We start from the raw sequence: 25,573 nt of genomic DNA, 5'->3' as shown, positions 1-25,573 counted from the left end.
TTTTGACCCTTGCACAAAACATTTAAAGTCAAATACATAAAACTTAAAAACATACAACCGTCAACCCTGTTACCTTCCTGTAACCTTGAAAACATCACATTTAAATTCTATTTCTAAGCATCTTTTAGTTTTATGACCTCATGCACAAAACATTGAAAGTCAAATACCTAAAACGTGAAAACATAAAATTGTCAACCCTGGTACCTTCCTGTAGCTAACTCTGAAAACATCACATTTCAATTCTGTTTCTAAGAAGCATCTTTTAGTTTTTTGACCTTATGCACAAAACATTTAAAGTCAAATACATAAAACGTAAAAACATAAAACTGTCAACCCTGGTACCTTCCCGTAGCTAACCCTGAAAAAAATTACATTTCAATTCTGTTTCTAAGAAGCATCTTTTAGTTTTTTGACCTCACGCACAAAACATTTAAAGTCAAATAAAATGTAAAAGCATACAACCGTCAACCCTGTTACCTTTCTGTAACCCTGAAAACATATTTAAAGTCTATTTTTAAGAACCAATGTTTAGTTTCATGACCTGGTCACAAAGCATTTCAAGTCAAATACTTAAAACATAAAAACATAAAACTGTCAACCCTGTTATCTTCCTGCAACCCTGAAACTTCATATTTAAATTCTATTTTTAAGAACCAACTATTAATTTCATGACCTTGTCACAAAACATTTCAAGTCAAATACATAAAACATAAAACTGTCAACCCTGTTACCGTCCTGTAACCTTGAAAACATATTTAAATTCTATTTTTAAGAACCAGTGTTTAGTTTCATGACCTGGTCACAAAACATTTCAAAGCAAATACTTAAAACATAAAAACATAAAAATGTCAACCCTGTTACCTTCATGTAACTTTGAAAACATCACATTTAAATTATATTTCTAAGCATCTTTTAGTTTCATGACCTCATGCACAAAACATTTAAAGTCGAAAACCTAAAACATAAAACTGTCAACCCTGGTACCTTCCTCTAGCTAACCCTGAAAACATCACATTTTAGTTATGTTTCTAAGAAGCATCTTTTAGTTTTTTGACCTTATGCACAAAACATTTAAAGTCAAAAACATAAAACGTAAAAACACTGTCAACCCTGTTACCTTTCTGTAACCCTGAAAGCATCTTTTAGTTTCATAACCTTTTGCACAAAACATTTGAGGCTAAATGCATAAAACAGGAAAAAAAAACTTCAACTCTGTTACCTCCCTGTAACCCTGCTAACATCACATTTAAATTCTATTTCTAAGAAGCATCTTTTAGTTTCCTGGCCTCACGCACAAAATATTTAAAGTTAGATACATAAAACATAAACACTGTCAACCCTTTTACCTTCCTGTAACCATAAAAACATCACATTTAAATTCTGTTTCTAAGAATCATCTTTCAGTCTCATGATTTCACACAAATAACATTTAAAGTCAAATAGATCAAACGTAAAACATAAAACTGTCAATGCTGTTATCTTCCTGTAACCCTAAATGCATCACATTTAAATTTTAATTCTAAGAAGCATCTTTTATATTCATGACCTCATGCACAAAACATTTAAAGTCAAGTACATAATGTCTCAACCCTTGAAGCACAAAACTTGCAAAAAAAAAGTCCTTTAAAATCACCTCACAAGTTTTAAAAAGCACCCGTTTGCCCAGCAGCAGTTAGATCATAATGGCCTACAGAGAAATGCAGAGCAATGATGGATGTGGGCCTGTGGTTTTCTGTCACAGTGACGGCTTGAGATACGAGGCACGTGTGAAGCCACCTCTGGACTGACGATGGCTGGAGCAGGTGGCAGAAGGCAGGGGGTGAATGAACATCTGCCCTGACCGGGACTTTGCTAATGAAACATGCCGTTATGAGATTGACTAAGTGGTTAGGCAGACAGATTGGCAGACAAAAGACCACAGATAAGATATATCTTTTAAAGTTCTATATATAGCTATCTTACAACAGAATTCATTGTTTTGATTCCTAACACATAAAATTAATTTTAAAAGAAGAAAAAATGTCAAAATGTATGCATTCAGTGTTTTTTTACCAACGTGTATGATCTTGTTTATGTCACTCCTTGGTGGAGGAACTAGCGTAAACATTTTTGAGGTTGTAGTCACACCTCAAGAGGATTTCATATCTTCAGGGCCTCATCGTGTCATGTATAGCTATATGCATGTGTATTCAGTTTCATTTGTAAGATTCCTTTTTCGGTTAGGATTCTATTTTACAAGGTACAAGGTGAATAAAAGTAGCACACTGCGACTGTGGAGCAGAGCCGGTGTGTTCAGTTGTATCTCTGAGACCTTGCATTTCCAGTCAGCAGGTCGGGCTAACCCTGGTCAAAGACAGAGCTGAGGCTTTGTTTATGTCCTTAACCACTTAGAAATTCACAGATAAGACCTCGCTTACACAAAAACTCACTCAAAAACTCAATCTCAACACACTCCCACTTTCCTAGACCAGCGCGTATCTGATGACATTCAAGGTAACCACGAAACTGAACATTGTGCAAACATGCAGTTACTGAAAGAAGTACATTGTGGACGGTGAGAAACTGGTAATCATGAGCAAGAATTACACAATCCGTACTTTGTTCATAGAGTTCAGCAAATGATATTGTAGACGTGTCCTTTAGTTTGTAACTGTTTATTTGCATAAATATTGAATTTAAGCATCTAGTATGTTTATAGCCCTGCTGAAAAAAAACAGTATGCTGGTTAGGTATGTTTTGGTGCTGGGATGCTGGTGTTAGCTGGTTTGTGCTGGTCCTTGACCAGCACCATGACCAGCATAAACCAGCAAAGGACCAGCATAAACCAGCTAAAACCATCATCCCAGCACCAGCAGGGAGATGTCTACTGTCTACATTGGCAACAGTTTATTTATTAAAAGTAGATGGAACAGTTTTTATCCATACTTGGCAATGAAAAACTTTTCAAAATACTAAAATAGTATATACATTTAAATTTAATTTCTAAGAAGCATCTTTTAGTTTCATGGCCTCACGCACAACGTATTTAAAATCAGATGCATACAACCTATACACTGTCAACCCTTTTACCTTCCTGTAACCCTGTAAAACATATTTAAAATATATTTTTAAGAACCAATGTTTTAGTTTTATTACTTCACACACTAAACATTTAAAGTCAAATACATAAAAGGTAAAAAAAAAAAAAACTTTCAACCCTGTTACTTTCCTGAAACCTTGAAAACTTCACATTTCAATTATATTTCTAAGAAGCATTTTTAAAAATATTAAAATATGTATTTACTTACACTGATTTCCATTACTGAATTTAAATTTCATATTTTTTTTTTTACAATTTTTAAATGCCTATTTTTACAGTCTCTAGTGGAAACTGAAATGTAGGCACAGTCACCTATTTCCAGTGAGCCTAGGTTGCAATTTAAAACCATGACTTCAACGATTCTAAAATAAAATTACAATTGGGCCTCACTGAGTTTATCACAGTATATTCTGGCATTGCATAATCTGTGAAGGATACATGCAATGCTGTCTACTGTTTGGAAACGGTCTATGATGCCTTACAATGTTGTCTTGGTAGGCAGCTTTGGGACTGAGTTAATGATATCTTTCACTGGACAAGAAATACAGAGATGGCTGTAGTATCCAAGGTGTTGCTGACAGGACTTTCCAGGGTTTTAAAATTCAGGATGAATGGGTCTGCATTCTGTTCATCTGGGCCTGTCTAATCTAAGGCACTTCCTGCCTGGTGCAGAGTGCAGTGCAGTCAGTGTATTTTTTAATAACTCTTCTCTACGGGAGGTGGACAGATTCAAAGATTACGGCAAACCTTCATCAGAATAAGAGCTGCGAGAGGAGCTTCTTGCCTGCAGAAATAGTTTCAAAATAAGAGGTGGGAAGTTGACTTTTACCCTTATGTGCTTGGCAGGAAATAATAGCTTTTATGTCTGAGGTTGATCAAATGTTGAGGGAAGAAGAGTTCTCTTGTCTCTGCGACGCTTTTGTAAAACAAGAAGTGATATGTGCTGTGGTTTGTTAGTATTCAGTTCTGTGATTACAGAGATCTGGTGTTTGCATAAAAATATCAAAAATGGCAGCTTAGTAACTGTTGTGCTACGGATATTTGAACTGATCATGATAATTTTTATAATAAGGTACTTGCTGCTTCCTTATGATCACAAATACTGATTTTTTTTAAGTGCAGTGTGTGATTTCTGCAGCACAAAGCACGGTCTGTAATAACTTGAAAAAGCAATCCATTAGCAGTCCTATTCATTTCAATGCCAATTGTTTAGTTATTGCTGTTAAGAGCCCTCTGAAAATTGGAGATGGGTGAAACATCTACTGATATTATGAAATATTAGAGAAGTATATTGTATCTTTTGTAATGTTTTTCTTCTTCAGCAAAATACACAGCTACCCATCAATGGAGAAAATGGGCTTTTGTTCTTGGAATGAAATAGTTGCCATCATCTATGAGATAAAGTTAGCAGCAAGTTAACAGCTAAACCAAAGTGAATTACAAAATAATGACATATTTATAGCTATTTTAACTAGGGCAATTAATTAAATGATTGTTTAAAGCTATTTTTGTGTTAAATGAGAACATATCAAGTAGATATTACAAATTGTAGCTTTAGAAAGAAAGAGTTTTATTTGATTCAACAAAAAATATATTACACAAACATTTAGGCTGCAATGGCTTAATGTAAACTGTGATAAAAGAAGAAAATTTGAGACACATCTTAGCATTTTTTGTTCATACATTGAAAGTTAATGGTAACTAAAACAGCTTTGATACCAATGGTTTTTAAAACACCTTCTTTTATGTTTCACAAAAGAAAGGTTTGAAACGACACAAGGGTGAGTAAATGATGACAGAATTGTAATTTTTGGGTGAACTATCCCTTTAATGTTAAAACATACACTCTTAAAAATAAAGGTGCTTCACGATGCCATAGAAGAACCTTTTTTGTCTAAATGGTTCCATAAAGAACCTTTAACATCTGAAGAACCTTTCTGTTTCCCAAAAGGTTCTTTGTGGCGAAAAAGGGTTCTTTAGATTATGAAAAGGTAAGAAAGAGATGGTTCTTTAAAGAACCTTTGACTAAGTGGTTATGGTCTATGGTTAAAATATTTTAAAGCACCTTTATTTTTAAGAGTGTACATCAATGGAAAGCTTATTTATTCAGCTTTCAGACGATATATGTAAATTTCAAGTTAATGCGTTAAACTGACAGCCCTAATTTTAACATTTATAAAGTGCACTTTTAATTGAAAAATGTTGAAACCCCGATTTTAAATGTGGATTTGATTTAATTTAAATACGGTTTTGATTATCTTATTTTATTAAAATTAGACCGGCAAGAACCTATTTGTATCATCTAGTGATATAAAAGTGTCTAAATAGTAAAAAGGGTTAGGGGTTACTGTTTATTGTTCCATATAAAATCCACACTGTTCCGCATACTCCTGGTACACAAAGTGATGATGTGTGTTTAGAATAATTGGTCACAGTTTATATTAGGTGGCCTTAACTATTATGTACTTACATCAAAAAATAAGTACAATGTACATAATGTGGTCATATTGCATTGCAAAACACTTTTGCTTCTATTAGGGTGGGATATGGGTAAGGTTAGAGACAGGTTTGGTTGTATGGGTAGGTTTCAGGGAGGGTTAGGGTGTAAGGGATGGGTCAACAGTGGTAATTACAGAAGTTAATTACAAATGTAATTACATATAGGTTTTTAAAAATATATAAGTACAATGTAAAAACATGTATGTACACAATAAGTACATTGTACCAAATTTAAATGTAAATACATAGTAGTTAAGGCCACCTAATGTAAAGTGGGACCGAATATTTTAAATGACTATTTTATTTCTTTGTTTGTTGAACTGTTCTATACTGTGTTGATTAATTATCCTGTATCCATTATGCAAGTTTGTTTTTGTGTTTTTCTTTAGTTTTTATGTTGTACTAGAAAGGTGAGAACACGCTTTGAGTGCCATCAAAATAGCTCAAGTCGAAGTGCTGCTTCTTAATTATCATCGCCGGACTCTGTGTCCAATTAGCCATGTGACACCTTGCCCAAAAAAGAGCTGTTTTGTCAAGAGCACTGCACTGAATCAGTAGAGCTTCAGATGTTTTCCATTGACTGCTCAGGCACATGTAATCTCCCACCTGCTCCTGTCAGGTAACAGAGGACTGATTAGACCTTAATGAGTTTAATTGAAGTGTTGTGTGAAGATGCTGAGGATGTCACTGCTCGTTATGAACCTTATCTCTCTTGACACCAGTACAAGACTAAGACACCATCCACCTCCAACTTCACTTATCTCTTCTCTTCCCTACTCTTCTTAGTATCTATTATTTTATTTATGGATATTTTCTTCTCTTCTTCCTTTGTCTTATTTTGTAATCTCATCTTTTTTCACATTGACTTATCTCACTTCTCCAATTTCACCCCTTGTCCTATTTCGATTGTCTTTTCTTTTCTTTTATCTTATATTATATTTTCTCTCCTTCACTTCGTAGTTTGTCTCTTGTCTTGTCGTCTCTTCTCTCTTCTTGTTTCTTCTTGTTTTCAAAACATCTTGCTTATCTTTTCTCAATTTGACTTGAGGCTCCTCTGTTGTTGTCTCTTGTCTTTCTGTTCTGTTCAGCTCTCCTCATTTCTTGTCTTCTCATCTTGTCTTGTTTTCTCATTTTGTCTCTACTTTTTTCTTATCCTGGTTTGTCTCCTCTCATCTGTTCTCTCTTCTCCTTGTCTCATTTGTTTTCACTTCTCATCACGTCTCAGTTTGTATTTTCCCTTTTTCTCTCTCCTTTTGTATTGAATCTCATCTTTTCTCTTCCTCTCTTCTCAATTTCTGTTTCTTTTCCTCTCATCCTTATTTGTCTCATCTCATCTGTTCTTGTCTGTTTATCTCATTTTTTTTGCTGTTTTCTCATCTTAGTTTTTCTTTTCTTATGACTATCATCTTGTATTGTCTCCTCTCCTATGTTCTTGTCTCTCCTCTTGTCTTCATCTTTTCCTCTTATCTTGTCTTAGCTGCCTTTGTCTCTCCTAAGTCTTGTCTCCTCTTCTCTGTTTTACGCTCCATTTGTCTCAGTTTGCCTCTTCTCACCTATTTCACTTTGTCTTTTCTTTTATCTTATCTCATGTTTTCTCCTCTTCACTTCCTAGTTTGTCTCGTCTCGTCATCTGTCCTCACTTGTCTCATTTGTTTTCACTTCTCATCTCGTCTCAGTTTGTCTTTTCTTGTCCCTTTTTCTCTCTCCTTTTGTATTGAATCTCATCTTTTCTCTTCCTCTCTTCTCAATTTTTGTTCTTGTCTGTTAATCTAATTTTTTGCTGTTTTCTCATCTTAGTTTTTCTTTTCTTATGACTATCATCTTGTATTGTCTCTTCTCCTATGTTCTTGTCTCTCCTCTTGTCTTCATCTTTTCCTCTTATCTTGTCTTAGCTGCCTTTGTCTCTCCTAAGTTTTGTCATCTCTTCATCCCTTCCTCTCGTCTTGTCTCAGCTTGTCTCATTTCTTCTTGTTTCTTCTTTTTTTTCCTATCAATCTTCTCGTATTATCTTATTGCATTTTTTCTCTTCCTTTCTCTTCTCTTTTATCTTGTCTCCTCTTCTCTGTTCTACTCTCCATTTGTCTCAGTTTGCCTCTTCTCACCTATTTCACTTTGTCTTTTCTTTTATCTTATCTCATGTTTTCTCCTCTTCACTTCCTAGTTTGTCTCGTCTCGTCATCTGTCCTCACTTGTCTCATTTGTTTTCACTTCTCATCTCGTCTCAGTTTGTCTTTTCTTGTCCCTTTTTCTCTCTCCTTTTGTATTGAATCTCATCTTTTCTCTTCCTCTCTTCTCAATTTTTGTTCTTGTCTGTTTATCTCATTTTTTTGCTGTTTTCTCATCTTAGTTTTTCTTTTCTTATGACTATCATCTTGTATTGTCTCTTCTCCTATGTTCTTGTCTCTCCTCTTGTCTTCATCTTTTCCTCTTATCTTGTCTTAGCTGCCTTTGTCTCTCCTAAGTTTTGTCATCTCTTCATCCCTTCCTCTCGTCTTGTCTCAGCTTGTCTCATTTCTTCTTGTTTCTTCTTTTTTCCTATTAATCTTCTTGTATTATCTTATTGCATTTTTTCTCTTCCTTTCTCTTCTCTTTTATCTTGTCTCCTCTTCTCTGTTCTACTCTCCATTTGTCTCAGTTTGCCTCTTCTCACCTATTTCACTTTGTCTTTTCTTTTATCTTATCTCATGTTTTCTCCTCTTCACTTCCTAGTTTGTCTCGTCTCGTCATCTCTCCTCATTTGTCTCATTTGTTTTCACTTCTCATCTCGTCTCAGTTTGTCTTTTCTTGTCCCTTTTTCTCTCTCATTTTGTATTGAATCCTGCTCTCTTCTTTTCTCTTCCTCTCTCCTCATTTTTTCCATTTTTGTCTCTTTTCTTCTCATCCTAGTTTGCCACGTCTTCTTTGTTCTTGTCTGTTCTCTCATCTGTCTCATTTTCTCTCTTCTCTTTTTTTGTTTTCGCTGTTTTCTTGTCTTTGCCCTTTTACTATTGTTCTTTATCCTTCCCTCTCGTCTTGTCTCAGCTTGTCTTATCTCATCTCGTTTCTTCATTTTTTGTCCTCTTGATGTTCTCATATCTTATTTAATTTCTCCTCCTCCTTCTCTTCTTTCATCATGTTTCCTCTTCCTCTTCTCCTCCAAAACTTTGTGTTTTCCCTGCTTTCTCAGCTTAGTTTTTCTTTTCTTATGCCTATCATCCTGTATTGTCTCCTCTCCTATGTTCTTGTCTCTCCTCTTGTCTTCATCTTTTCCTCTCATCTTGTCTTCTTCACCTTTGTCTCTCCTAAGTTTTGTCATCTCTTCTTCACTGGGTCTCTTTTACTATTGTTCTTAAACATTTCCTCTCATCTTGTCTCACCTTGTCTCATCTCTTGTCTTGTCCTCTTGGCCTCTTTTCATATTATCTTTATTTTGTCTCCTGCTTTTTCTTCTTTCATTACTCTTTTCATGTCACCTCTTCTCTGTTCTACTCTCAATTTATCCCTTCTCATCTCATCTCCTCTTATTGTCTTGTTTTTTCAGCTCATTTCATCTTTACTTTCTCTTGTCTCTGCTTCTTCTAGTCTCATCTTGTATTCTCATCTTCTTTGCTTAAATGTTCCTTTCCTCTCATCTAGTCTCAATCCTTTTCCTCTCTTCTCTCTTCTTCTGGTACTAAATAAGTTGATCCTATCATACTTATTCACTGAACTTATATCAGAGTGTAATAAACAGTGGCGAGACATTCCATCACAGTTGTTTAGATTTGGCACCAAGCACGGAAATTTGAATATTGGCTCACATCTCTTAAAAGCAGCAGAGAGAAAGAATAAAGAGTAAGAGTCTGGGCTGTTTGTGCAGTGCACCCCTGGGGGTGTTGGTCTGTTTCCCCTTGGAGCTGTCAGTATCTGAGGCAGTGATCGCTCAAAACCGGTGCCATCAGCCCGTCTGGCCAGGTGGCTCCACAAGCTCCAGGATTCTCTGTGAGAGTGTGTGTGTGCTCATGCACATATGTTTGTCTGCCTGACTTTTTTGTCACTCTGTGGGGGATCTGAAGTCTGTCTGTCATGCAGAGCCCCATCCGTTGCACAGCGGTCTTTAACCTGGCTGCAGTTCACGCTGCCCCTGTGAGCACAGGTCACGTGAGGTCATCTCAGTAGAGGATGGCAGTAATTGTTGAAAGTCTGAAACAAAGCCCTGATGGTCAGCTGAGGCCCTGCTGGGACAACAGAATGGGATCACACTTGGTAGTGTGTCTCAGTGCCTTATGGGTAGCCCTTCATTGATTATGTTCTTGCAGAAGAATAACGTTTCCACAGATTATGCATGTCAACCATTCTCAAAGTTCTCCTTATCCCTTGTTTGAAATGCTTTCACACTAGGGGCCTAATTTATAAAATGTTGCACGGAAACCATCCTAAATTTGATCTTACGATCATCTCTCAAATATCCATACGTGTGATTCATAGAGTAAGGCTGATGATACACGGAGCAATTTTTGAGCAATTTTATTGGGCAACTTTTTTTACACAATGTTGCTTGGGCACTTTCCCATTGAGAATGGGTAACACATTTCTATCTGGGTAATTTAGATCAGTTGTGGGCCCTGTATCGCACCTGGCTGCCGATTGACGGCACCATTTGATAAAGTTGCCCGGCAATATTGCTCAAAAAGTTGCCCAGTGTATTATCAGCATAAACGTACGTACAGAAAACGCACGTATGCATCTCATTCAGATGTGAAATTTGTGAATTGCAAATGATCTTGAACTTGCACGCAACTGTAGGGTTTCAGTTCTCTGCCTTGTAAACGACTACTAATTAATGTCATTAACATGTAAAAGATTGCCATCATCATCCAAATCCTTTAATTTAGAACAGCTTACATTTTCAAAATCCTCCAATGCTCCGACAAGAAAAAGTTTGTATATGTCTGCTCGGGCCCTGATGTAACGCTAAGCATTTTTCGACATCAAAGCCAGTTTTTACAAATATGGTTGTTAAATATGACAGTCCAATGCTATTTCATGCATGTTAAGTTACTTACACTGTTAAAGAGTTGGATTCTCACGCTAAACATGGCCAAAGTTTAAAAAAACTAGGTAGAAGGTTCACGTACTTGCAAAGTTACTTATAATCAGTTTGTCTTTTGGGGAACCATCAAAGTATAGTGTTAGCGTACATTTAGCATACTACTAATAATAATTACTGCTAGCTGAGATGCAATTGAGTTACTTATCAAAAGCTGTCTAAAGTGTACCATCAAAATAATCAAACTGATAATACAAATGTGTCATATTACACATTCATCTGGTCTGATACATGATCTTATGGCTCTTTGAGAAATATTATTATTATTATTAATATTACTTATAAGTGGTCTTTGTATGCTTTAAGCAAAGTGGCTTGAGTAACATGGCAAGATGAGACTTATAGTACGTTATAACTATGAGGAGGTAATCATACTCTTAAAAACTATAACCACAAATAAGTAAAAATTATAAAACATTAAAACTGTTCTTATGAATACTCATGAGATGCAACATATTATAAGGTTTTTTATAATGCCTTATGCATTTATTATAATGCCTTAAGAATACCCTCACAATGTATTATAAATACGGGCTTCATAGAAAGTGTTACCGAATTTATTTCCCCTCTCATGCTTTGAACTGTCTGGTGGATCAAAGACAGTCTGTCTGTCTGTCTATCTATCTATCTGTCTCTCTCCACCATTTTATCATTTTATATCTTTAGTTCATTGTTATTTCATTAGGAATTGTTAGTAGAGATTGTCATGTGATCTCAACATTGCTGTGCCTATGCATGCTTAAATAACACATTTTACTGTACTTAAATTAATTTAGCAAACTTTTTCATCTATATTCTGAACGCAGATACTGCATGAACCTTTACAAACAAGCCCTGAAGTTATTTATAGACTTTTTAGTATTACAGTCTTTTATAGCTGAAATTCTCATCAAATTTTCAATTACTGTCAGAATAAACAAACACCTATGAATTCTGTGGAGATTTTGTGTGGGCCTGATTATGAGTAAGCCTCTGGCTTATTTTTCGGAGATGTTTTAAAGCTTTTTAACTTCTAGTGTGAGTGGATATAGTGAATTATCCCATTGATTTAAGACAGTAATGGGGTAGTCCCGATGCATTTCAAGCTTTTCGGTTTAATTCTCTGATTTTTCTCTGTCTCTCGATTATCCCTCTCTCAGCGTCTTTGTGTTGTAGAAAAAGAACCTGTGTTTCCTTCAGTCAGGCTTTTGCAGTATTCATCTCACAAAAAATGCCATCAAGCCTAAAGATCTAGTACATTATATTCCTCTGATATGAAGCAAACAAACCGAGGGGAAATTTATTGGCTGTTAAGACACTATCTAATATATTTATTCATTTATTTGTCTGTTTTATTGTTTAACTCATATCCCATAGGACTCAGATGTAGACACGCCAGTTTCCTCTGGAACAATTTTCTCTTTTTTCTGGACACAGTGGAGGAAGCGTCTAAAGACACAATCTTGAAATTATTTATTGATTGTTGTCAATAATTTGGAAACGCAGGGCTGTTATTATTTTGTCACTGAGGTTGCGAGATTGTTCAAGCGTACTGTTTAGCTACGTCATATCAGTAGCTGTTATATGGAGTCGTGGGTTAATAGAAGGGCCATGGGAATGAAAATACACACACAAGCTCGAGTTTCACTGGTTGTTTCCTTTCACTGCATGACTGTCTATAACAACATCTATGGCTGTTCTTGCAGTATGTATATACTGTGCTCAACATGCACATTTTTCTGTAGCCTATGTTTACTGCTTACATATTTGGACTTTTTTGCACATTTTTTTTTTTTGGATTGAAGTAGTATTGAGGTGTTTGAAAATGATTGTGATCACATGCATGGAACTCATGCGTTAATCGCTAGGCCGTGGCTCAAACAAACCAGCTTGCTTCTTTTGACAGTGGTCCAAACAAACCCTCTGTCATCTCCCATGCTCCCACTCAGAACAGCACTTGAGTTGCCGCAAAGAAATAGAGCACTTTCAAATTTACATATGACCTTTGAATATAGCGATAACTGTAGAATCCACGTATTGCATCGCTGCATGAAAGGCCTCAGGCAGGACAACTCGGGTGTGAAAACAGACTGAATGGAGTCAGGGCCTTTTGAAGGGTTTGGTGTTGTGGATTCTCTTGTGTGGAAATCGCCTCTCGTGAAGTTAGTTATTTTGTGAGTTGTGACAGGGAATGGAAGAAGCAGATGGATATCTGAATTTTAAATTCCAGATTCTCCTCTTCATCATTCACATCCCTGCTAAAGAAAAAGAAAAAAAAAAAAAAAAACAGCCAGGCTGGTTTTAGCTGGTCAGCAGGCTTGTTTTAGAGGGGTTTTAGTCACTTTTAGTCAGGCTGGGAGATGATTGATGGTTTTAGCTGTTTTTTGTTGTTGTTGTTGTTGTTGTTTTTCAGCAGGGATGTGTTACTCTTCAGTGCTTTTGTTTTCATCTAAAGCTAGCCTATAAATATTATTGTTGTATTAATTAGGGGTGCCGCAATATACTAGTATTGGCAATATTTTACAATGAATAGAACACACAGGACATTTGACACAAAATAATCGAGCACCAGTGCCATTATGGAGAGTTAAACTCCCATGCAATTTGTTTCATTCATACTCAACACCGGAGGGCGCCCTCGCACAAAAAGTCCACAAGCGAGACTCATAAGAGTAATAGAACTTACTACCTTATGGGAAATCCCTGGCTGTATCCGAAATCGCCCCCTATACCCTATTTACTATTCCCTACATTAGTCCACTCATACAGTTCACTTGAAGGAGTGAATGAAAACACTAAGTGAACCGGAAGGACTGCTGTTTTTGCATAGTATTGCTTGCGGTTTAATAATCCTTTGAAATGGACAGTTCCAGTAGTAAGGTTAAATGATTTATATTGAACTCTGTCACTGAAATTATGTATAAACCCTAGTTAAAGCAACACTAAGTAACTTTTCCCTCAACGCTCCCTCTACAGGTTGGAAGTGGAATTGTCCAGTACCGCTGTCGTAAATAATTTAGCCTACCGTCGCGTCACATGCACGTTATTTGTTTGGAGGCTATCCAGGACCGGCTTTGGAAATAACGATGTCCAGTGACAAGGTAGAGTATGTTGTATGACTTTATAAAAGTATGAAAACCTTTTGTGAAGCCTGCCGTAAAGCAAGTCGCATTTGTAGTCTCATTTGAACTACAAAACCGCGACCCGACGACCCAAACTTACATAGTGCTGTTATAGCCGATAGAGGGTCGCAAAGCGAATACGAAAGTGCTGTTTCACCCGGTTATGAGTTGATGAACCACTGACACGAGTTCGGAAACATTATTTTAAGGTAAAACAACTCTTTAGTGTTGACAATTCCGCTTCCAACCTGTAGAGGGAGCGTTGAGGGAAAAGTTACTTAGTGTTGCTTTAAACAATTTAATTATATATTTACAATGAACTTGTATCTATTGTACGCTGTATTACGGCGTAGACGAGTGCGTTGTAAAATTAACGGATGGATGATTAAGCTGGGGGCGCCATCTTCTGGTGAGATGCGGATCGGGAATTCAATCGGCACGCGACTCTCAACAGTGCATTATGGGTTAACTCTAGCTGTTGAGTGTACATTGGCTGTACACTCGTTTTTCCGATGCATTGTGGGATTGAATGAGTGCACTCGAGATCGTCCACTATGGTTTCGAACACCACTTAAAATGGCTGTCCCCTCAAATAGTGCCATATTTGAGTACCCTGGAAATCCAGAGGTCTCGCGAGAGCACAATTTGAATTGTCTCTGAAAGACACTCTGGCATCGAGCAATGATGCAGGTTACTGCAATACGTAAGCAATTGTGGGAACCAATCAAATCGGTGTATCTGATGTAGGCGGGCCAGAGGCGAGCTAAGCTAATGATGACAGCACTGCGACGTCCAAATCATATAGTAAACTTTGAAAGATTGCTGTCGCTACAGATGAACAACAAGTTGTTTGAAACGGCTTTGGCCACTACAATGAATGAGTTAGACTTGGCTTCCCATATAAAAGAGGAACAGAAAACCGAAAACTCGAATCGTTCCTTTGCAAGAAGGACGTTTTTGCTGTTTTGCCAACTGGATACGGCAAGAGTTTAATCTATCAGTTCACGAGTTCACGCTTACATATAATTAGCCGGAGAATAGTAGTGTATGTTTGGCGTGCTGTCCGGTGAAGGGCTCCGAGCTCGGGAGTGGCCCGAACCCAGAGTACGTTACCCCCCAATAGGAGTAGCGAGAACTCGGAGTGATGAGATGGGGTGGTGGAGGTTTACTGATAAACCATCGAGTGAATTGAGGTGAGTCAGCTGTATTTAAACCTATGGCGCTGATTGACTTGTGATGTTTACGCTAAGCATCTGACGCGCTTCTCCCGAACTTTGTTAATGAAACATCATTTAGCTCTGCTGGTAGCTAAGCGTGTATTGTTGTGATTGGTCGTGGCGTTATTCAATTGCGTGCAGTTAGAGTTTCAAATGCATGCTTGGTGCCGCCCCTCGAGTTAGGCAGTTTTCATTGCTCGATCCCAGACCCTTAATCTTAATAGATTAGGGTCTGGATTTTTCCAGGCTAATATTTGAGGGTATAGGGGACGATTTCAGATACAGCCCCTATAGGCATCCAGCTATGGCTGAAATGCAGAAAGAAATGTGGTAGGGGAGCTCCATTGATCGGATCACTAACGTCCGATAATCACTTTGGGGGTATTTGAGTGGCGGTCTCTAAAAAGGTCTCATAAACCGATCTAAAGCTGATGAAGTGCCTGCCATGAGAGGCTTGGCTCGACATGCAGCAGCACTGTCTCAGTCTCTGTCCAGCGCGAGGTGAACAATTATAATGCTGAAGGTGAGGTACAATTCTTATTTCTTAGTTAAATAACTTATAAAGTAATTTGAAAACCTTATGTTAGACATAATTTTACAAACGCTCTCTCTCTCTCTTTTTCAAAGTGCACAAGTGACTTCCAATCACCACATAGTGTCTGACTACATGTGGCTGCACGGTGCACAGTTGACACAGGAATTGTTACTTGCACAATAGAGGCAGTGTTGCATCATCGCTAAAGTTTATAAATTTCATTTCTTTTTTAATTACTACCAATGTTTAGCCATTCAGGGCTTGCGCATGCTTTCTAGTAGACTAGGCGCTAGGGATGTTAACCGATGACCGTTTGACCGGTGGTTGACCGTATCAACGTTAACCGGTCAAAGTTGTCGGTAGTCGGTTAAAAAAAAAAAGTGCCGGTGCGTCTTTTACGCATTCTGAAGGTGCCTGTTTTATCCATTGGTTTTATCATGTTGCAGTCTATTAGGCAACATTCCGCATAAGATGGGCTTAGATTTGGAAATACATTACATCTACATTTCAGTGGTAACCGATAATGTGATGATGATCATCATCTTTCTTTAATATGGTTAGCACTACCTCAACTAAAGCGGCGTCTCTTCGGAGCTGTCATTTTCTTAAATGAGCCGTGGCAATGTTTCAAATGAGCTTCTAACCTAGACAAACGCCTTTATTTTCAAAGCGATCACTTTGTACCCAAACCATTTGAAACTAAGGAGCCATTTGTCCTACGATTACATACAACAAGCTCTTCGGCGCCGCGTTTGCGGGACTCATGTTTCGCGCTGTAGGGGATTTTAAACAAGTGACGTGAGTGGCAGTGTGTGTGTGTGTGTGTGTGTGTGTGTGTGTGTGTGTGTGCGGGAGGCAGAGCGGCAGAGAGAGGCCGCGATCACACCGAACGCGTTTTTGCAGATGGAGGCGCCTCTTTTGAATGGTTTTCTGTTGGCAGTGAGCGTTCTACACGCTGCTTATGCGTCCCAGGCGCCTCGCGTTTTCACCGCCTGCTGCGCCTCGCGTTTTTGCAGGAGGGCTCTGAGCGCGTGAAGTTGAAAAAAAAATCAACTCTGAGCGGAAAAACGCCCAACGTCATTCGCGTTCTTTTCCATTGTCCAATCGAATGAATGGAGAGGCGGGCCTTCTGTTGTGGTGACGGAATTTTACGGTTGCTTAAAAAGTCCGGAGACTGCAAGAAATAGAGGAGAAACCTTTTGTGTCTATTGTGGGTAACCCGGAGCTGTATTATTTAGGGTTTCTGCTAATATGACAGTTTACTTAACAGCATAAAACTAAGATTTTAGAGCGCTCGCGCTATAATCCTTTGATTTGACTGACAGGACAGCTGTTTTGGTCGTTGCTTAGCAACATAAAAAAAAACGCAGCACGCTCTTTTATTAAAAGTCACCAAAAAAAGGCAGTGCTGTGCGCCTCGCGTTTTTAGAACTAAAAGACGCGTTCGGTGTGATCGCGGCCAGATGCGACAGAGTTGTGAAATTGCAGGCGCGGCTGGAAATGGCTGTTATTTCAAATAGCGTACCATATTTTAAACTAATCGGTTAACCGGTTTCAACCGGCTAATGAGGCTCGGTGGTCGGTCAAGAAATTTTTTAGTTTTCGCCATCCCTACTAGGCGCTCATGCACACTCAAGGAGCACACACATAACGCCAGCTTCACATAAGTCTGTTTTCAGTTTGTATTTTTTTCGCGCTCATTTTAATGGATTAAAGCATTCAAGCTGCGCATGGTTGTGATCTGGCAATGTCTGACAAAGTCTTTTATAAGCAACAGGATGTCTTGTAATAAAGAATTAATTGCAAAAGAAAAGGTAGCAGAACTGACTGTTTCTGTCAACAGTAATTTTTAATGTAGAAGGTTTGTGATAACAGAAGCAGTTTAAATGTTTTGCTACTAGCTTGAGCAACTTTATTTATAAATATATAAGGAAATGCAAAAGTAAAAAGCATTGAATAATTTGTTGCTGATATTTATTGTTTAAATGAAAGATTACTGTACTGTCTTACTGCACTGTGTAAAACATGAATCTCAGTGCTAAAAAAGCATTTTCAATAACAATGTTTGGATTTGAAATCAATTTAATCAAACTATGGATACATGTGTTTGTGGAAATCAGGCTTGTGCTGTGTGTAATTTATTGTGCAATAATTCCAAAAAAAAAAATAGGTGAGATAAATATATATTCTTAAAAAAAGAAGGCTTTAAAAAGACTTTATGATCGGATCAGCAGATACTGCTTCTTGTGATCTGCAATTGGTGATTGGCCTTAAAAAATCTTGATTGGAGCACCCCTAAAAACCAGTCATAAGGGTCCATTTTTTAATTGGGATTTATACATCACCTGAAAACTGAATAAATAAGATTTTCATTGATGTATGGATGGTTAGTTAGTCGAGATACAGCTATTTGAAAATCTGGAATCTGAGTGTGTAAAAAAAAAAAAAAAAAAATCACCTTTAAAGTTGTCCAAATGAAGTTTTTAGCAATGCATATTACTAATCAAAAATTACTTACATCCTAATGATTTGACTTACAAAATGTATACTTACGACTGGTTTTGTGTTGCAGGGTCAGAAATGGTTTATCTGACTTTGAAAAGCAGTGTTTACTGTACATTCAAAGGTGCTTCACAAAATAATTTCAGACAGACTTCTGAGGCAGCATAATGGTTTAATGATCTACAACAAAATGTATTGAGAGCTTTGGTCAACACAAAGTGAATATTTAAGTACTATAATACAAACAAAGGAAAAACAATAATGATAAAAACGTACGATTACACTTTAAACATCATTTTTTTAGCACAACTTTCAGGATAGTGGGATATTTTATAGACCTATGCTGCATTTTTCAGCTTTTGAACACAGCCAAAGGGTGAGGGTTTGGTTGCGTCCACTTTGCTTCTGTTGGCCAGTGGTGTAACTATACCATTGTGCTGCCAAAACAGCATTTCCTCACTGACAGCTGTTCAAAAGGGACTGTGTTTTGACAGAACATGTTCTAGCATCTTGACCTTTAATACCAGAGGTGGGTAGAGTACCCAAAATCTGTACTCAAGTAAAAGTACAAGTACTTATGGAAATATTTACTCAAGTATGAGTAAAACTAACAATCTAAATAGTTACTTGAGTAAGAGTAAAAAAGTATCCAATGGAAAAAGTACTCAAGTAGCTAGTTACTAGTTACTTCTGATCTGATTGATATGAGGTGAAAGCCCTGAATTTCAAACTGTTTGGAAAGCTTCCACACACCTCTCCTTGGCAGGTACTCTTCAGATTTTGGTAGCCCGAAAATTAATTTAACTAGCCCAAATAAAAAAAAGACCTTTTTTTTAAATATAGAAAAGCAGATAGGAGTCTAATCAAAAATGTTTTTAATACACAAATATAAACAAATATCAAGGAAGTAATTTTATTTCATTATATTTATTTCATTTTGTGTATCTACAGAATTTTTAAATATTAATTTAAAGCAATTCATAACCATTTTTAAGTAAAATCTGCAAAAGTAAAATAAACAGTAATGGGATTGGACAATGCAAAGTAGAATATTAAGCATAAAATGGCATGATTTAAAATTCAGATACAGTTGCACACAAAAACAAAATATGTTACACTATGGCATTTCATCCTTTATAACATTAAAAGGGATACATTGAGTATATAATTTATTATATTTATTTAAAACATAAATATTACTGTGCTTGTTTAGATTTTTAGAAGGCACCTTAACTTTTTACATTTTCAACTCTGTGTTTGCTGCGTAAAAACATGGGTCGATAATTGCAATCATTTGATCATAAACAGCTGAAAAAAATGTATTGGAAATGAAAAATTAATTCTCTGTCACGAAATATTACGGTTTCCATAGTAACAGCTGTATACAAAGCAGCATTAACGCAGTTTTATCAGACATCAAATGAAAATTCCAACTACACGTTTCTGAGGACAGTAACGGAGGAACGCCATCAAATGTAGCGAAGTAAAAGTAATTTTTTTCACTATAAATGTACTTGAGTAAGAGTAAAAGTACCTATCTTTAAATATACTCTAAAAGTACTAGTTACCCCAAAAATTTACTCTAACCACCTCTGTTTAAAACCCATAACTTTGAGCCTACTTTGTAAGTTTGCATTGCTTTAACTTGATTCTTTTGGCTGAACGTTTCAAATATTTTTGACTGATTTTGAACTAAATTCTCTCGTGTGCTTTGGCAAACAGTTTTTCTGCATTTCCACAGAAGCCTTATGTGGAATCAGAACATACAGTACTACTTGTGTTATTAATGAGAGTGCATTGAGACTAATGCAGTCTGACTTTATCTGTACGCATCTGTCATAATGTATGTAATTTTAATAAAAGCTGACCCATATTCTCATAGATGATATTTCAGAGTTGCATTCAAATGGCAGCGAAGTCAATTGAGCATGTTATCAAACGTGTATGATGTGCTCTTTTTTTGTCTAGTGATAACAGAAAAAGATTAATCTTATCTTATGTATGATTAAGTATATTATCATCTTTACGCTTGGTTTGCGTCATTTCATTTTCTTTCCAAGTGACATTATATTTATTTACATGCAATATATCAATTATGGGCTCTGTAGCAGTAACTGAGGATCTCATTGGGAGACACTGATGGCCTTGTGTGGTAAAGCATTACAGTGCCACCTAATGGCTTGACAAGCAAATCACAAGCACACTTCGTGGTCAAATGTTAGTTTAACATGTTCATAGTTAATGTGATTCTCTACAGCTGTGGTAGCTCTGATAGAACACCTGTGTGACTGACTTCATACACTAAAAATGACCAAAACACCAGCTGGTTGTCAGTTCTGAGAAAAGCTTTGTATTCTGGGTAGCTTTTGGGCCATTGACAGCTTTGGTAATTTTACAGCTTACATGACGGACCTTGATCTTCTTTAATAATGCTAATATAATCCCAGTAACAATTTGTTTTTCATAGGAGGGGAGGAAGAAATTCGACAAGGAGGCAGAGAAGTACTATTCCTCACTGGAAAAACATCTCAACCTGTCTACCAGAAAAAAAGAATCGGCTCTCCAAGAGGTGAATCATTCCACATATAAGGCTAGATTCACATTTTCCAAAGGAATATGCTTACAGTGCTTGCAGAGAATAAAAAGAATAATAGTAAGCTCAGGTTTAGGTTTTTATCCTAGTTCTAGGGTGTTGCTGCATTAGAAGACACTTTTATTCAAGTGTGCTATTAGTATACTTCTTTCAAACTAAAAAATAGGAAAGTATACTTTCAGTCTACTTTGTATGTACTTCTCAGAAATGTGCTTTATATACTTCTTAGAAATATACTCAAAATGCCATTTAAGTATACTTGACTTATACTTAATAAAAGTCTGAATATATTTGAGCTACTTGTGCTCTGAGAATCTGTGTTTTCATTGTTATACGCTAGGGATGATATTGCACATCTTCTGTACAGAATTTCCAAAACACAAGTGAAGAAGAAACCGAAACAACAGATGCTTCCACATATAATCTAACAAAATTGTCAGAAATAAAACGGCATCGAAACCATAGATTTGTAAATTCTGTTTACATTTTGATTAACATGATTTGTCTTTTTTCTGCTTTTTGTGCAAAATGTTGTTTTTTGTTTGTGAAACTTTCAAGTGTTAAAAAACATGCATGAAGCTAGAATCAAATGTTTTAGCAGATGCCCTGTTCTTTCTTTTGATGTTTTGTATGTTCAGATATTCATATAACAAAATATATACAAATTAATACCTAAATAGGGGCATAGTAGTATACTTAAAATATGATGTAAAGTTCACCTAAAGAAAACGACTATACTTGCAGTATAAAACTACTAAACTAGTAGTTTACTGAGACTATACTTCAAAGTGTGCTAAAAATGCATAAAAAAGTATTTAATTAGTAAACGTTCACTTTTAGTATACTTGCAGTACAAACTAAAAACAGAGATCCAAACTAGTTAAAGTTTACTACTGTTATACTTAAAAGTATACTTTTATATAATAGAAAGTGGGCCAATTTAGTCCCAAGGAGTACACTTAAACATATAGCACACTGATATTTGTATACTTACTACATAAAGTATATGTAAAAATATACTTGAACTTTACTTAAGTATACTTAATAAATAAACTTGAAGTATGCTTCTTTTTGGTAAGGGTTTCCATCTTCCTTTCTTTCTGTGCACTAGACTCACAGAGAATTAACAAATAACTACAGTGTAATAGCGAGTATAAATGGTAAAATATTTGTGAGGAAGACAAAAAGACTAATCAAAATTCAGTATGCAACTCAATCCAAGAAAGACAGCAGCCAATCACAATTCTGTTTAATTTTCTTAAAAACAGAAACAACTGGCACATGTAACACTGAATGTGTTATTCTATACATATCGTGTAATCATATTGTTTTTGGGTTTTTTTAGATTTAGTTATTTAAAGGGATTGTTTACTTAAATTGAAATTCTTTCAACCTCATGCGATTCCAAACTTGTATGACTTGTTTTCTTCTGTGAAACATAAAAGGAAGATTTGAATAATGTGCTCTTTCCATGCAATTATAATGACTGGGAACCAAATAATAACAACACACAAGTCATATGAACTACTTTATGGTCCTTTGATTTTTTTTTTCTTTTGTGTTTCACAGAAGAAAGAAAGTCATATGAGTTTGCCACAACATGGGGATGAGTAAATAAGATAAAAATGTCATTTTTGGATGACTAATCCTTTTCAAAACAGCAGCATTTAAAAGCTTTAGTTGCTGTTTTGTCTTTCATGCTGTTCGGAGATGTTCCTCTGCTTGATGTTACAAAGCTGAGCCAGAAATTCTCACATGTAACCATTAACCAAAGCCCAAACACGTCCAAATGAGTGTACGAGCCTGGCAGCCATCGCTTTCTGTCAGTCTCTAAGGTAACAGCGCTCTTTGTTCATTTTCAGGCTGATGCTCATATTGATAAGGAAAGGCAACTCTTTTATGACGCCTCTCTAGAATACGTCTTCAAAATCCAGGAGGTTCAAGAGAAGAAGAAATTTGAATTTGTCGAGCCGGTAAGATCTTTGTGAGGCATAAAATTACCTCTTATATTTAGACTTGAAGTTCACAAATACACACAAAGCCACTCATATGCACATAACCAGGGGTGCATAAAAGTTTTTCGGGCTGGTTCTCAGGAGAGCACTTGGAGATGGGGTTTGGTGCTCACACTGCACAGTGTGACCCATTATCTATAACTATAAAAAATTATTAATAAGAAGAATAGTAGGGTACAACGGGACTAAAGGCAAAAAAATCAGCTTTTCACTGCACTCAAAGTGTATGATTGGTGAAAAATCATTAAAAAAGTTATTTATTCTGTTTAAAAATCTCATAAATGTATGAGGTGGCAAGGGGTAAAAGGCACACAGTATTGATACATGTACTTTAGCTAAAATAATTTTGTTTTTGTTCACTCAAAACAATCACTTTAGCAAAATTTGTACTATTTTCTGCTTATTTTGATAAATAAAATAATGCATTTTTGTTCAATAAATATACAGTCATTAAAATATGCTAAAATAAAACAGATATTTTAAAATACAGAAACAAAATCATTTTAAAATGTAAAGATTCTGAAAGCATTGAAGAAGATCAATGCTTTGATCCCATTGTAATATAGATTTAAATTATATTTTAGTATATATATATGTGACCCTGGAGCACAAAAGCAGTCTTAAGTCGCTGGGGTATATTTGTAGCAATAGCCAAAAATACATTGAATGGGTCAAAATTATTGATTTTTCTTTTATGCCAAAAATAATTAGGAAATTAAGTAAAGATTATGTTCCATGAAGATTTTTTGTAAAATTCCTACTGTAAACATATCAAAATGTAATTTTTGATTAGTTATATGCATTGTTAAGAACTTAATTTGGACAACTTTAAAGGTGATTTTCTCAGCATTTTGATTTTTTTGCACCCTCAGATTTTCAAATAGATGTATCTCGGCCAAATATTGTCCTATCCTAACAAACCATATATCAATAGAACACTTATTTGTTGAGCTTTCATATGATGTATACATCTCAGTTTTGTAAAATTTAACCTTATTACTGGTTTTGTGGTCCAGGGTCACATATGATTAATAGCATGTTTTTAAATATGATGTTTTTTTTCTAAACATGGTGATTATCTCTAAGATGGACACCCAATATAATATATAATATATGATATTTACCATCTGAATATTAATTATCAGGTAAATTATTGTGCCTTTTAGTCCCAACAGCAGGGGTGCTTTTTACCCCAAATACCATACTTGTACATATTCTTTCATTATTTAAAAACTGATAATCATTAAGAAGACCTTTGTCTTAAGATATATTCAAGAATTTTAGCAATTCTAATTTGCCACCAAAATCTACAACATTTTTAAAAACATAAAATTTTAGATCAAGTAAGCACAGAATCGGCTTTGCGCATCAAGCATCAGCCAAATTTGCACATGTATCTTGCAAAGCAAATGCTTTGGAAAGTGCTACGCCACGTTTATCTGCCATCTAGTGGTTTAGAAGAAAATAATATCAAAGGTGCCTTTATTTTATTTAGGGTTTTTTAATTAAATAAACTAAATAATAGTGTGATAATACTATACAAAGTGAGTATTAAGAATACTCACATAAATACCATAGAAGAACCATTTTTGGTTCCCCAAACCTTTCAGTGAACAGTTCTTAAAAGAACCATTTTGAAGAATATTTTAAAAACCTTTTTCATCTATAAATAACGGCATTTTAAAGTATAAATATGCGATAAAGGTTCCATGGAAGTTCAAAGTTCTTCATGGAACCATCAATGCCAGTAAAGAACCTTCAAGAGTGTACACTTAAAACATGCAATGCTAACATTTACATTATCAGTTTTCCCCCTTTTTTTTTTGACGGGTTGTTGGCAAGTAAGTATATTTGTTGTCAGTTTTAGCACCAATAAGAGAAATGCACAAGTGAATGAAATGTCACAGTTTTGCATTTTGCTCTGAAAGCAGTACACTCTTAAAAATAAAGGTGCTTGAAAAGGTTCTTCAAGTGATGCCATAGAAGAACAATTTTTGGTTCCACAAAGAACCATTCAGTCAAAGGTTCTTTAAAGCACCATTTCTTACTTTCCCTTTAATAATCTGAATTACCTTATTTGCCACAAAGAACCTTTTGTGAACCAAAAAGGTTCTTCAGATGTTAAAGGTTCTTTATGGAACCATTTAGACAAAAACATTCTTCTATAATATCGTGAAGCAGCTTTATTTTTAACAGTTTTTCACCAGTTCACCTTAATTTTAAGTGTACACTGCGAAAAAGGATTTTCTTACTTTTGTTTTCAGCCAAACCATCTAAAAATTCTTAAATCAAGAAGGATTTTCTAGACCAGTGAAAATTATTTTCTTGTTATGAGAAAAAACAAGTCCAATTTAAGTGAGTTTTTGCTTAGAACAAGCAAAATATTCTGCCAAGGGGGTAAGAAAAAAAAAATCTTATTTCAAACAGAAAGCAAGATTATTTTTCCTACCCCTGAGAGATTATTTTGCTTGTTTCAAGCAAAAAGCACTTATTTTGACTAGGTTTTTTTTCTGAAAACAAGACAATAATTTTTACTTGTCTAGAAAATCCTTCTTGATTTAAGAATTTTTCGATATTTTGGCTGGAAACAAGACAAAAAATCAAAGTAAGAAAAGCATTTTTGCAGTGTAGCGCATATTCTAGATTTATGCTTTCAGTTTGAATTGAAATCTTATACAGTATTACAGTTAGTCAATCTAAAACTGTCTTTATACATTAACAGCTGTAAACCATGTCGCTACGCACTTATTTACACAGCGCTTTTTTTTTTTTTTTTTTTCACACCTGTGCACCACTTTTGTGCATCCCTGCACATAACCACAAAAACATATGGACAAATGTGTCTCCTAAAAAAGTAGATGCCTATCATGCAGTGTAATGTAATGAGAATCAAGCCATCTGGTCAGTAATAGTTTCGTAGCCAATAGGACAGTTTGTGACCACTGAAGTCATCATCTCACTGTC

General features: G+C 35.7%; 1 protein-coding gene and 1 long non-coding RNA gene across 2 annotated transcripts in view; one reads left to right on the top strand and one right to left on the bottom strand.

The window, feature by feature from the left end:
* LOC141345190 (uncharacterized) overlaps positions 1–25,573 on the bottom strand; it is a 172,966-nt gene that overhangs the window by 117,124 nt on the left and 30,269 nt on the right. The window lies entirely within an intron of this gene.
* The window catches only part of LOC141346148 (rho GTPase-activating protein 42-like), a 62,587-nt gene that overhangs the window by 10,913 nt on the left and 26,101 nt on the right, over positions 1–25,573 (top strand). Inside the window, exons 3-4 of the mRNA XM_073851062.1 lie at positions 20,469–20,570; positions 22,457–22,567. Coding sequence (XP_073707163.1) covers positions 20,469–20,570; positions 22,457–22,567 — 213 coding nt within the window. The remainder of the gene's footprint in view (positions 1–20,468; positions 20,571–22,456; positions 22,568–25,573) is intronic.

Source organism: Garra rufa, chromosome 11 (genome assembly GCF_049309525.1).
Source record: "Garra rufa chromosome 11, GarRuf1.0, whole genome shotgun sequence".
NCBI lineage: Eukaryota > Metazoa > Chordata > Actinopteri > Cypriniformes > Cyprinidae > Garra > Garra rufa.
This window is presented reverse-complemented; position numbering and strand designations above follow the sequence as displayed.